The sequence below is a fragment of the Thunnus albacares genome, chromosome 17, assembly GCF_914725855.1.
Source record: "Thunnus albacares chromosome 17, fThuAlb1.1, whole genome shotgun sequence".
NCBI classification, from domain to species: Eukaryota; Metazoa; Chordata; class Actinopteri; order Scombriformes; family Scombridae; genus Thunnus; species Thunnus albacares.
In genome coordinates, this window is record NC_058122.1 from 16,157,956 (window position 1) to 16,171,228 (window position 13,273).

At 38.6% G+C, this 13,273-nt stretch overlaps 2 protein-coding genes across 2 annotated transcripts; one reads left to right on the top strand and one right to left on the bottom strand.

Moving 5' to 3' along the window:
* Nucleotides 1-2,561: 2,561 nt before the first annotated feature.
* On the top strand, nt 2,562-4,046 carry LOC122966888 (dexamethasone-induced Ras-related protein 1-like). Its single transcript, XM_044331260.1, has 2 exons — nt 2,562-2,972; nt 3,092-4,046. The coding sequence occupies exons 1-2, from the start codon at nt 2,702-2,704 to the stop codon at nt 3,613-3,615; spliced, it is 795 nt and encodes a 264-aa protein (XP_044187195.1). The 5' UTR covers nt 2,562-2,701; the 3' UTR covers nt 3,616-4,046.
* A 954-nt stretch (nt 4,047-5,000) lies between these two features.
* Nucleotides 5,001-5,884, bottom strand: med9 (mediator complex subunit 9). Its single transcript, XM_044331261.1, has 2 exons — nt 5,741-5,884; nt 5,001-5,514 (listed from the first exon to the last, which is right to left on the bottom strand). Exons 1-2 carry the CDS (start codon nt 5,818-5,820, stop codon nt 5,295-5,297), a joined length of 300 nt encoding a protein of 99 aa, XP_044187196.1. The 5' UTR covers nt 5,821-5,884; the 3' UTR covers nt 5,001-5,294.
* Nucleotides 5,885-13,273: the final 7,389 nt, after the last annotated feature.

Sequence of the window (13,273 nt, forward strand, 5' to 3'; positions counted from 1 at the left end):
CAGAGGGCAGCAGTATCCTTTTTTTCCAGGCTTTGGTGTCCTCTTTACTAATTGATGAAGGCAAACATGGCTGAGAAGGAAATTAGTCTAATGTGTATGATTGGCCATAACCTGAGTGGGCTGCAGCTGGTGTGTTTACTCTGCTTGAGGGCCCCGTTGCCAGGACAGTGCATGTGTTGAGGTCCAGCTATGTAACAGAACAGGCGGCAAACAGGCTGGGACACAAACACGGTTCAAGACTAGAGACAAGAGTGAGGATGCACACAGACAAAGATATTATGCCTGTGTGTGTGTGTTTTCTAGAACTGACCATGAGCTGGTTTACAGGTGAGCAGCCAGGGTTTGTGTATTTGCCCCTGAGGTTCAAGATAATTGACAGAGAAAATGTTGATGTTTCTCTTCCTCTGACCAAACAAATAAAAAACCATTTGCTGGATAAGATCTGACCATGACCTATTCTATGCGAGTTGTTACCAAGAAATGGAATAACGTGTCAAATTTCTATTTTAATCCAAAAAAATTAACCTCTCTGGGCACATAGGTACAGAGTGGCTTCAATCTGTGCTGTAGCTACTTAACTAATACATGAGGAAAAATCCTCAATTATCTCATAACAATAATAAAAAAAGTACTTTTGATTAATTGATTGATCTTGACAACAACAATCTAAAACTCACAGAGATACGTGAGGATGCGTTCCCCTATAGCTGAGAACATTTATGTTTTTGTGCAGGCAGTGTTATGGCAGTGCGTTGTAGGACGAGCCATTCTGCACGTGTCCTGTTATACGCATCGCTGGGAACACACTGGCTTAATTACTGACCAATAGTCAAGGGTGTAGCAGTGGTCCACTCCACCCTGGTTACACAAACCCATCGCTCAAGCCTTGAACAGCCAGGCTTAAGTACACCTATCTGATTTCATCCCTGATGCCCTACAGAGTGCTAAAAAAGGTCATCAGTGTTGGCGAGTTTTGTTGCACCAGAAATCACAGTAAATAAATACTAAGACAGAAACTAAGTTTTTTCTTATAACTGTTGTTGATATTGTGTAATATATAGATGCTAATACTTCAACTTAATCCAGTGATGATACAAGTTTAACTGATTGATATTATCTCTTGCATTATATTGTACTATCTCTCTTCATTTGTCTGTTTTCACCTGTCAAAAGTTTGGATACACTTTCTCATTCAAGTGAATGGGAAGTTTTGTCCAAACTTTTGACTGATACTGTACATAAAAACAGAGTATGTATGATGAAACAACAGCAAATGCAAGAACCAATATGAAAATAATATGTATGTTATATATATTGTTTACACAGTAAATGTTACAGTTAATGCTGATACTGACAATTGACAGCACCACACCTGAATCATTCACAAGTAGACTTTCTTTTTCAGAAGTCATCTTCTCCCTCTCCATGGGTCCCCAGGTGAGAAGATAATTTAAAGGTGACAAGTGGTTAAGGTGGTAAAGTGGATGAGCCGAGTTTGAGTCACAAACACCGGGCTCTATCTTTAGACAGTCTGTAGGGTACCTCGATTAACACATATGAGAAAGTCAATACAAATTGGATTGGATGGCTCCCAGGCAGCAGTTACACCCAGCTGTTCTTCAGTTGTGTGTCTTTCTTTTCATTGTGACGTTTGTACATTATTGCTTGCATCTATGATGATCTGACAGTGATACCTGGCAGAGATTACGAGTTTGTATTTTTAGAAGGTGGATAAATCCATTAAAAATCTTCTTGAACCCTACAATTAACCTCTGTGAGACTTCAGTTTTCCTGTGGATTGTGTCACAAGGTTGGAGTGAAAATGAACAATCTTTTTAATTAAATAATGAAACTACAATAATAATAAATATGCACATAATATATCAATTAAATATAGAGAGTCCGAATAGGCTGACAGATAAAGTCATGCATGTAGGAAAACATGTATCCAGATCCAATCCAAACACTCGATATGAGGACTCTAAAAGCAAAAAACACACTTTGACCCCTTTAAAATGATGCGTATGGGAACCGCTGTGTCCCTCTCCGTTCCCTAACCTCATATTCCAGCTGATTTTTCCTCGGGGAGCGTCTGTTTACTGATGCTTGAGAAAACGCATGATTATCGAAAGTAATTTGACTATTGCTTGACTTGTGCCTGTGCTCCCTCAGCGACAAAACCCCCTGAGTATACGCTCATTAGGTGCATGCACATAAGAAATTAATTTGAGATAGTGCACGGTTTGGTTTAATATAATGCACACACTGCCTCAGTTGTGCGCAAACTGATAAATTATATAGCCTGTTTAAGATTTTAAAAATTAAAATGACATTATAACCATTTCATAGACAGTTAATTGGTGGTAATTACGCATGGAAATATCATAGTGACAATTAAGGGTTATGTTGAAAACAAGCCCATATTTCCACCGTTTTTCTGTTGAAGAGGGGTGGACAGAACTGACGCACAAAACCAGCCATAGTAACATTATAATTTCGGGTCTGCTCCTGCTCCCCAAGCTGGAGGATGATGCATGACGCATCGGGGAGGCGCGGCAAACTTCCCCCTATAAATTCCCCCAGCCTGCTCCATTCTGGCTTCAGAGACAGAGAGAGGTTAGACCCCTCACATCACAGAAAGGATTTAAAACCCACCTCCTGCTTACAGCACCATACCTTATCGGGTGCATCTGCTGCAAATATGATTAAGAAAATGTCACCGTCAGAGAATGAGTTCGACATACCGGCCAAGAACTGCTACAGGATGGTGATTCTGGGCTCCACTAAAGTTGGGAAGACAGCCATCATTTCTCGGTTTCTGAACGAGAGGTTTGATGACCAGTACACACCTACTATTGAGGACTTTCATAGGAAATTCTACAGCATCAAGGGAGACGTTTACCAGTTGGACATTTTGGACACATCTGGAAACCATCCCTTCCCTGCAATGAGGAGACTCTCAATTCTTACCGGTGAGTTGAGCTTTAAAACCACCTCTGGTGTATGATGCAGATATTTGCAGACTTCATTGTCTACTGCTAATATATTATTAGTACTTGGCATTGAACGTGTCTCTCCTTGTGTTTTCCAGGTGATGTGTTCATCTTGGTATTCAGCCTAGACAACAGAGACTCCTTCGAGGAGGTTCGGCGCCTGAAACGCCAGATATTTGAAACCAAGTCCTGCCTGCGAAACAAAACCAAGGAGAACGTGAACGTCCCGCTGGTCATCTGCGGCAACAAGTGCGACAGTGACTTTTATCGTGAGGTGCAGGAGGACGAGATCGAGCAGCTGGTTGGTGGAGACGAGCACTGCGCGTACTTTGAAATCTCAGCAAAGAAGAACACCAACGTAGACCAGATGTTTCAGACTCTTTTTACTATGGCCAAGCTGCCCAACGAAATGAGCCCCGACCGTCACTGCAAAGTTTCGCTGCAGTACTGCGAGGTTCTGCACAGAAAGTCCTTCAGAAACAAGAAATGCAAAGACGGGAACGCGTATGGGATTGTGGCGCCGTTTGCGCGGAGACCGAGCGTGCACAGTGACTTGATGTACATAAAAGAGAAAGCCGTGGGAGGCAGCCAAGCGAAAGAGAAAGGCTGCGTCATATGCTGACACTTTTATCAGCCAGCCTGCAAAGACTTTCTGTGAGACTTTCCAGAGATGAAGCGGTGGCCAGCCGTTCTGCATACACTGTAGACTTCAGTGCCTCAGGCGACATACGTTGAGATCCAAACAGTGCAGAACACACGGGGCTGAGATCATTAAGTCTCTCCCTGTGTAGTAATGCAGTCGATGCTCTGAAAATGTTGTAAAATCTGCTACTAAAACTTACTAAAAGCGGCACTTGAGAAAAAATTGTTTACATTTTGGAATTTTTTTCAAACTTGGTGGAACTTGAATGTATGTGGCATTATGAACAAATCTGATCCTGAATGTGTATTTATTATGTCTACTGTATGTCAACTTTTACATAAAAGAGAAAATAAAAACACTTGTTACATTCATAGTCTGTCTTCCTCTTCTCTTTCCTTGTAAAGATCCCCTCCAGACATGACTCCTCTGCTTGGGATAATAAATTGTGTCTGATATGATTTTCCCACAAAAAAAAGTTCCTTCAAATTACATCTTCACTTTCTCCCTCACTGAAAAATCCAGAATCTAAGAATATTGAATATTGTTCATTTCAAAAGTTTCACTGCTGGACACAAGATGTCTCCTTCTGAGTGTAAAGTCAATTGTCAGTACACTGGAGGCTACGTGTTTCCATATCACACGTTTTTACGTTTCATATTGGACCTTGATTGGCCACGAACTTCTGATGTAACAAATCATGATTGTAGGTATACCCCTTAAACTGAAGGTGAGCAAGGAGAAACTTTCCACCTTCAGCAGATGAATGTGAAAACAGCCTTCTAGTGTCAAACTCTGCACATACATCAGTCTGCACAGCGAAGCTCAAACATCCAACTAAAGGAACAAGAAAGACACTTTTTGAGTGAGTTAATGGTGTCTTAAACATTGCACATCTTATTGTGCAACAGTCCTTAGATAATGCCCTCCATTTGTTCAGAATGCTGAAATAGAGTACATTTCACTATATTGGTTATCCAGCAATCCACAAGCAGAAAAACTACCATACTGCATGTTAGAATTGCAACATATGTAACCGAGAGCCCTTCAGAGTCCCTCAACACATCTCACACACTGTATGTCTATAGTTTTAACACAGCTATCCTCAGACTGAGTTGAAAATATTATTCCAGTCTTCTACTGCTAGTGCGGAGTATGGGTACATTTCTTCCACCATTCAATCACTGGATTCTGAATAAACACAGTTCCTCCTTTAGTCTATAGTAACAAACAGAATGAATAATGGCTTTGCATACAAATGGAAGTTGTGACTTACTGGATTAAAGATGCTTCACTAATGATCAAGGCCAATGACTTAAATCAATGCATACTACTGCAAGTTACAAAAAAAGCATCAAGTCAATCAGTTGTCAGTCTATTCTTCATTTAATTACAAAATATAGCTTAAGTTGAGAAAAGTGAAACATTGGAAAAAACACACTGCAATTTATACAAATAATGCATAACTAGATTTGAAACACAATAAAAATTAAGGACATTGTCTGACGTTCAAAAACACCTTGCAATGCAGTGGAGGAAGACAAATCATTCCTGTTTTTAACGTCCAAGCTCCACAGCTGAGGATGTAAACAAAAAGTCCCTCCTGCACCTTGAATGTCTATGAGCTCCCTGCGGTCGGTGCAGTAATCCAGTCTGCAGTTTCACGATGCTTTTGGCACGTCGAACATACACAGGCTTTTATATTTCTGCAGCAGCTGGTTCTTGGTGCGGACCTGCTCCCGCAGCGTGGCCAGCTGCTGCTGCTGCTCCGGCGGACTGCTGTCTATCCCGGGCATGTTGGAGATCTGCTCCCGAGCCTCCTGGATCTTCGCCTTCAGCTTGGCCAGTTCTTGGTGGACATCCTGGCTGTCCTTGTCCATGCTTAAAAAGATAGAGACAAAGATGAATATATGATATGTTATTCGTGTATATTGCTATTTTGGACATTTAACGTCTCTTTTCTAGTTACTCTAACGTAGCTGCGATAGCTAATGTTAGCTTCAGCTAACAACACGCTCAGTATCTTCACCCGTTTACGACATGTAAAGCGGCTGCCACAGCGCCGCGAATGAACATGTAACACACATGAACCAGTCTGTAATCTCACCATTTGATAATATCGTGGACTAAAGGCAGCAGAGAGCAATCATCGCCCTCTTTCTCTAGCTTTGGTTGAGCCACCGCCATCACGCTCCCTGCTTCGCGGCGCAGATAGTTTACGTCATGCACCACAAGATGACGTCACCGACACGCTTCAAATAGGCCACTAATTGATTGCTGATCATATCTACCCTCATTTTATGACTTTGGGGGAAAAGGTGTTGTTTGGATTCGGTGAATATGACAGCAATCTCTGTTCGCAGTTCTATTTAATTCATTTGCTTACTATTTTGATCAAATTTTATATTCACAAACCCAAATTAGCAATAAGCAAAAAGCCATACATTTCTCAGGTGACTTTCCATATCAAACAATACATTTTTTCCATATCTGAATGTACAAACAAAAAGCTGTTAAAACGTATGCCCACTTTAAGCTTTACAAGATATTATTTAAGTTTTTATTTAAATTATTATTATTATTATTTTTTAAAACCTTTAGTCCCCCTGGTGTGTTGGTGATTGCAGACTCAAGTTGTATACACGAAGTGCTGTAAAATTGTTGTATATTTGTTTTATACAAATATCTGTAAACGTTGAATGGCACTGCTTCAAATAGGCTTCATTAGCTATATGTGCTCATAACAAACATTTAGAGAATTACAACATGACAGAATGTCAACACCACTGTTTCAAAGCGTGTTGAAAAATTTCACAATCACACTTTCTTTTATGCATAAATAAATGTTATAGATAATAAAGCAGAAAAAATATCATAAAACACTATAGTCTTGTAATTTTTTTATTTCATATATCTATGTATCTATTTTTTGATAATTGGATGCTGAGTTGTCAGGAAAATACTAAAGAAACTGTAGTGCTGGATTCTTTATTTTCTTTTCATTTTATTTTATTGTAAAGTTGTGTCAAAATGTGGTGATCCCAGGAAGATCTCAGAATCTTGCTGAAGATTTCACTCTTATTTCACTTCTCTCACAACAAAATTAGGTGGAAAGATGACTGTATTGCCTCAAGTTTCACCCTCTACCATGTTTACTCCCCTCTGGCCAAATTATAGAATTCAGAGGTCATATCTAACCATCATGGGACACCAGAGGAAATACTTAAACTCTGACCTATTCTGTCATCAAGGCCTTATATGAACTTCTTTTCCCGTTTAACATGTTTTATTACCCTGTGATTAACGTAAGACACGTGGACTCCCTTTTAAATGGAACCCCTGATAACCTATATTTCCCACAAAATAGGCCACAGACACTCCATTAATACACAGCGCAAACAAACCTGACCTGTGATAGCTGGGAATTAATGCTTCACATCCCACTACCTAGCAACCTTAAGCATCTATTCCTAAATTCAACCTCCTATGTCTACAATTGTGCCACAGCATGTGGCGTGTATGTAGTGAACCTGTGGCAACCTGTGTAAACAATAGTGTGCGTGATTGGCACAAATATGGTCTAATGGGCTGCAATGAGTCCTAATATATATGTCTATTCTATATCAGTCAAGAGTTGTATTCAGGTCATGTTTTTCTAGTTGGATATTCTTCCTTCTTGCACATATGTGAAATTAGACTAATGGCATATAGGGGAAAACATATTGACAGCTGTAAGCAATACTGCTTCCTGTCTACTATCTACCACATATTCTGCGCAACAGACTACTGCCTCTCAAATGTAGCTGTTAACATGCACTCATGCAGTAGCCTATCTCTCTTTGCAATGGGTATCAACATAATGCAAATAGCAACAAATAGGCATGAGTTACATAGAGCAATACTGTGGCTCTGCAAATACAAACCCAGTCTGACCCATCTTTTTTCCCCCCTTCATTGACCCATATTCCTGCGCTATCAGGCCTCAATCACCCACCTCAATAGTCTGGCAACTTAACTGATTTTGCAATAGGCTTGCTTGATGTTTGACAACTGATAAGTTGTGAGAGTGAGTTAATATTGGTTATGACCACTGTAGTATTTATTTAGTAGCTTATCGTCCCCCTGCAAATGGAGGGATTATGTAGACACCCATGATGAACAGCATCAGCAGATTACATACTGTGTTCATGATGTGTAGTAGTTGATTCATCTGCAAAGAATCAGAGGTGTATTGCCTTTTAAAAGCACAAATCAGGATTGTTTTATGTTGACTCTTGATGTAGTTGTCAAAATGTTATCGTCTTTTCTCATAAAGGGAGTTGTTTTTATCTCCTTGCTCTTCTAAACCAGGCTGATTTACAGTATATTTTCACAGCTATATGTTCTCATCAAAGGATAGACTCAGCAATTGATCCCTTCACACCATCCACACCTGGTAAACACTGTAGAGACAAATTCTCATTAGCCACCACGGCAGAGAGGCCACCACTGTGAGACAGACAGTGAAGACCTAATTAAAGAGTAGCTGTAGTGACATGAGCTGTAGTGATGATGATCTTTTCAGACATTTTAACAATTATTTAGTGCTTCTAATTTCTAGTATGACTTTGAGCATCACATACTGCTGAAACTTGCAGAGCATATGTGACCCAGATTTGAGTTTGTAGGGCATTATGAAGCCCAAGTGTTTACCATGTGAGTCACTGGGGAAGGCTATGACACCTCACATTTATGAGTTCTGAAAAATGAATCATTTCACAACCCAACAATATCATCCCACACAAACATATCCTTTTTCTGATTGATTGTTTATTGTCCCTTCGACCCTTGAAAAGCCAGCAACCAATTTCACAAATAAGGAAAAAATCTTATTATCTTGTGCAAATAGGATGCTGTTGATCTTTTGATATCCATTCACATTATCATCTTATATAAGAATTACAAGTAATGGTTATTTTAATGTTTAAGTTTTAATGCCATGATTTAATTTTTGCCCTTTAATGATTTTATGTGTTTGAGTGTATTTATCTGACAAATTTGTTCAATATCTTCCCATTGCAATGGATTGTCAACGGAACGAACTTTGTGCCAATTTAAAATATATAATTATGGCAGTATGAAAAGCATCAATGAGGTCATTGTTTTGATTGTGTCCTCATCTATTAAATGTAACTTGCTGTTTAAGGCATGTAAAGAGCCGTGTCTTACATCAACATGTCAAATTTGTTATCTTTATAATATCTTAATTTAAAGAAAAAAAAGAAACATACATATATACTTCACCTTCACCTTCAAAGTCTAATGTGTATGAATTCTTCCTTTTCCCAGAGATAGTGATTTTTTTTGCTTTTGTGACATACAGTATGTGAAGTTATCAATAACCCCACTTTTTAGAAAAGGTTAATCACTGAGGGCTTACAGAAGTCTTACAAAAGGCAAAGCTATTAAAAGTGTCAGCAAATACAATATATTGATAAATGTACATTTTTTTCTTTAAATATATGGAAAGTGAAGATTATCTCATAGTCTTATTCGTCTTAAGGCCTGTACATCTCCTCACAGTCAGCAGAATATTATAACTATTAAAGATGCAGAAGTTCCTGAGCCTCTAATGTAATGAAAATATCTTATTTATTAATTTACATTCAGTCAACGCACACTTCCACACTCCCTGGCTCTCCTGCAGTTCCATACTCAGCTCATCTCAACAACAACAGGTAGAGAATGAGAGAAATACATGTTTTCCTCTGTAGGGTCGACTGTAGTTTTTTAGAGATAGACAGTTTTTATCCCCCTCAATTTTTTTTATATTGAAGTACCAGTAAATGCATTTTGAATCTACTGGTACTGTATATCTCCCTCTGCACAGTGTCATGGTGAGCCATTGGTATACATTATTCAGTCACTGTCTGAACTGGTTCTTTGGTTCTTGAGAAAGCTTAGGTTTACCCCAAAAAACATGCATTATTGTTCTTGAGTAATATTACTCAGCTCAAACAAGTCGAATCCTTCTTAACAGCAAACATCAGGCAAATTTCCATGAAACACAATGAACACAACCGTCTCTGTTTTCATCATATGCTGCATAAAAGATAACGTATCATGTTAAGCAGAAATCAGTGATAAAGGCTATTCTGGCTCCTATATAACAGAAATTCTCATGTATTAACTCCAGAGGAGAAACATGTTTCTTGAAAAGATCACATCTGCAGCCAGGACTAAACATGTAATTTATGACTAACAAGGGACTTCTGAAGGAACTTAAGGCCTGGGTGACTTCAGGCCACTTTTAGTTAAACCCTTCCAAGGCAGTCCCCTAGTGGCTTGCTCTGCCCCACTCAGCCTCTGTGATGACGTGAAAGGGCCGCTGATAGCTTCTAACAGATGTGACACCTCCCAGGCTAGTATCTCTGGTGGAGAAGTGGCAGGATGCAGATGTCCTGCCTGCTCATCTGCCGTCTAATCTTAGCATGCTTCTCCATATGACAGATGATCTAACACAGTCAGTCACAGAAGCTGAACATCATTCAATCTGATGTTTTTCCAAAGGGACAAACCTTTCTTGTTAAACCTGCTAAATATACTAAGCACACATTAAGGTCGGTTATCGTATGGTTGCCTGTGCAAAATGAAAGTTTCATTTGACAGGAAATATTTTCTCATCATGTGAGTCTGGATTCCAGAGAAGCTTCGTGGGAAAAAAACCCCAAAAACAACAACTTTCAACTTCATGAATACCAAAAAGAAAGTGGCTAGTCAACTGCTAATAATAATTCATTTCTAAGTTAATTGAATCAACAATGCTTCTTAGTCAAGCATATCTAGGGTCATTCAGTCATGAAATCCTGTGTGGGAAAGATGGATCATGAGTCAGTGTAGGGTTCACTGTCCCGGATAGTGAACTCCTCTTCAGTGTACATGTACATGACTTGCACTTTGCACTGTCAGTGACTAACATCCTTGTCCTTCAACCTTTTCCCATTCATTTGGACAGTTAATAGATATAGAATGGAATAAAGTCATGCAAAACGAAATGTTTGCATATCAATCATTTTACCCAGGCTGCTGCTACTAGATTATTACCATAGAACTAGCTCATACCCATCAGTGTCTGTGTGGGCACTCAGATTTCCTAGAAAGCCAAGGCTCTCTTCCATGGAGCCTTGATAATCTCCTGGTTTTTAACAGGCCTCTTTGGTGCCATAATTGCATTACAGCTGGTGTTATTGCTGAAAAGGATTCATGCAAAGGAGTCAAGCTTTGAACAAACAGTGTAGTTACTGCCTGTTCAAATCAATCAATTAAGCACTGCAGGCAAAAGGCTATGACTGTTTGCAGGGTAAGCACTTAATTTGTTGTGTGAGTTTGCGGGCTTGTGTGTTATGAGAAAGGAAAATTCCATTCCAGACAAGAGACACCGGTATTATTATAAAAGCTAAATCTATAATTCACAACAGTAAAACTCCAGTGGTTATGCAAATGTGGCAATTATTCATCATTTGTAATTTATTATGTAATTTTCATTTTATTTTTAAATTCCTACATGTCCGGCAAATGAAAAATAAGTTATGTAATTTTGAGAAGATTTTCCTGACACTAGGGTTGATTAATACCCAACCGTGAACTGGCTCCATGGAAATAGACAAAATGTGAACTTGCTGTTCCCTCGCTAAGAGGATCTTGTTTGTGAGATATCCACCAATATGCTGAGGGCCTGTTCCTAAAACCTCTCTAACTGTCACAGACAAGAACAGGTTTTTACTCCATTTAGCCCATGATAAACAGCATCATCTGAGACACATTAATTTTTCTGTTAAGACAGCAGCTGACTGAAGCTTAAACTTAGAGACTCACTAATGAGCTGTGCCAGTCTCTCTGCAAGTCTCTCTGCAATGCATGGATAAGTGACAAAATTCTCATATTATTGGTCACTTGGCCTTATGTAGTTTGATTTTTAATCTATTATAGACATTAATATAGATAATCCTCTACTCACTGTCTTAATCATGATTTTATTTATTAACAGGAAACTGTTAATACCAAGCACCCAATAACAATGCAAACAACCCATACCCATCCAGCGTATACCTTGCTAGAAGCAGAATTCCAAGAGTCCAATTATTTGCACCGAAAAAAAATATTTAAATACACATAATGGAAAATATTGTAAAAACAAGAAGTGGAAGCTGAAGTGTGTATAAATACCTCTTGCAAAACGCATAAAAATATTAGAGGAAATCATTTTTAAAATGATGTCATACAAATAATAAAGGTAGTAATAATAGTGATCATTGCTCAATTACGTTTATACATGACTAAAAATAATGGAAAGGTTTCTACCTAAGAGCTAAATTGAACTGTCAATACAAAGACCTGCACTGCCCCCACGTGGAGGATCAAGGGAGGTAACATTTTGAATGTATCCACAAACATGGTGAAATAGCTTCTTTTTCTTTTTTTTTTTTTAAATCTTGAACCCCAAATTAGAGCTGCAAATCATGCTACAAGGCAAAGTTAGCTGGACAGAAACCTTTTGTTCAACATATGTAATGGTTATTTGTATGAAGGTTGTGTTGTAATGTGAGTGGGGCTACACCTGAGATAAAAATAAGAATAAATCCAGGCCAGCTCCTTGCTCTCAGGTATGTGGGTTATACTCTTCTCAGGTACAGATCTTGTCTATTAGAACAACCCCCACCACTTTTCCCACCACCACTCATGGATGAGTATGAGGATATCCCTCAGGACACGGTCACATGTATATGTGACATATATTTCAGGCTGTTACCACTAGTTCAAATTCACCTAAAAGCCAAATCTGACCAATCTGAAACCATCATTTCACATTCACACCTGAATACATAGTCAATAATTTAAAAAAGACAATGCCACATTATGATTGTGTGCACATGGTTTGCATTCCAGTGCAATGCTTATAGTTACTGTAAGTACACACACTGTATTTTATAAGAATCTAAATTTCTTCAAAAACATCATGTAAATTAGTACAAAACTTGATTTTTTTTTATCTTCAAAAGGAGTGCTAGTTACTGAACTGAGTGGATATAAATTCTACTGTAAGTGGCAATCTGAGCTTGGTATCATTTTAAACTGTTGATATGAGCCTGTTGTCGTCCAGTGGAAAATGTTTTTGATATCCTATACTTAATTTCTTATTCTGCTATAATTTATTCACAGATTTAGATTTGTTACATCCACCCTTGTTCTCAGTGTATTCTAAACACCACATCTTGCTCTCAGGTCAGTCAAGGATGAGGCCTCAATACATTAATATGAGGCCCCCTATTGCATGGTCAGAGACATCTGCTTTACCCCCCAGACCCATTGACCTGCTTTGTATCCACACATGCTTTCACATCATCATAGAAGTTCTCAGTAATTAAGATTTGCATGCTTCATTTCAGTGTAAGCCTCAAACATTTTTATTAATGGTTGCACACATACACGATATAACCACTAGGTGGTAGGCTTTAATTGATACTGAAACGGTTGAACTTTGACTAATTATAAATTCAAATAAATACATGCGATTTTTGTTGTTCACATTAAAATATTTCGTTTATACTTTTTAGATGTCACATACTTACTAAATTGCAACCATAAAATGGCACGTGATAAT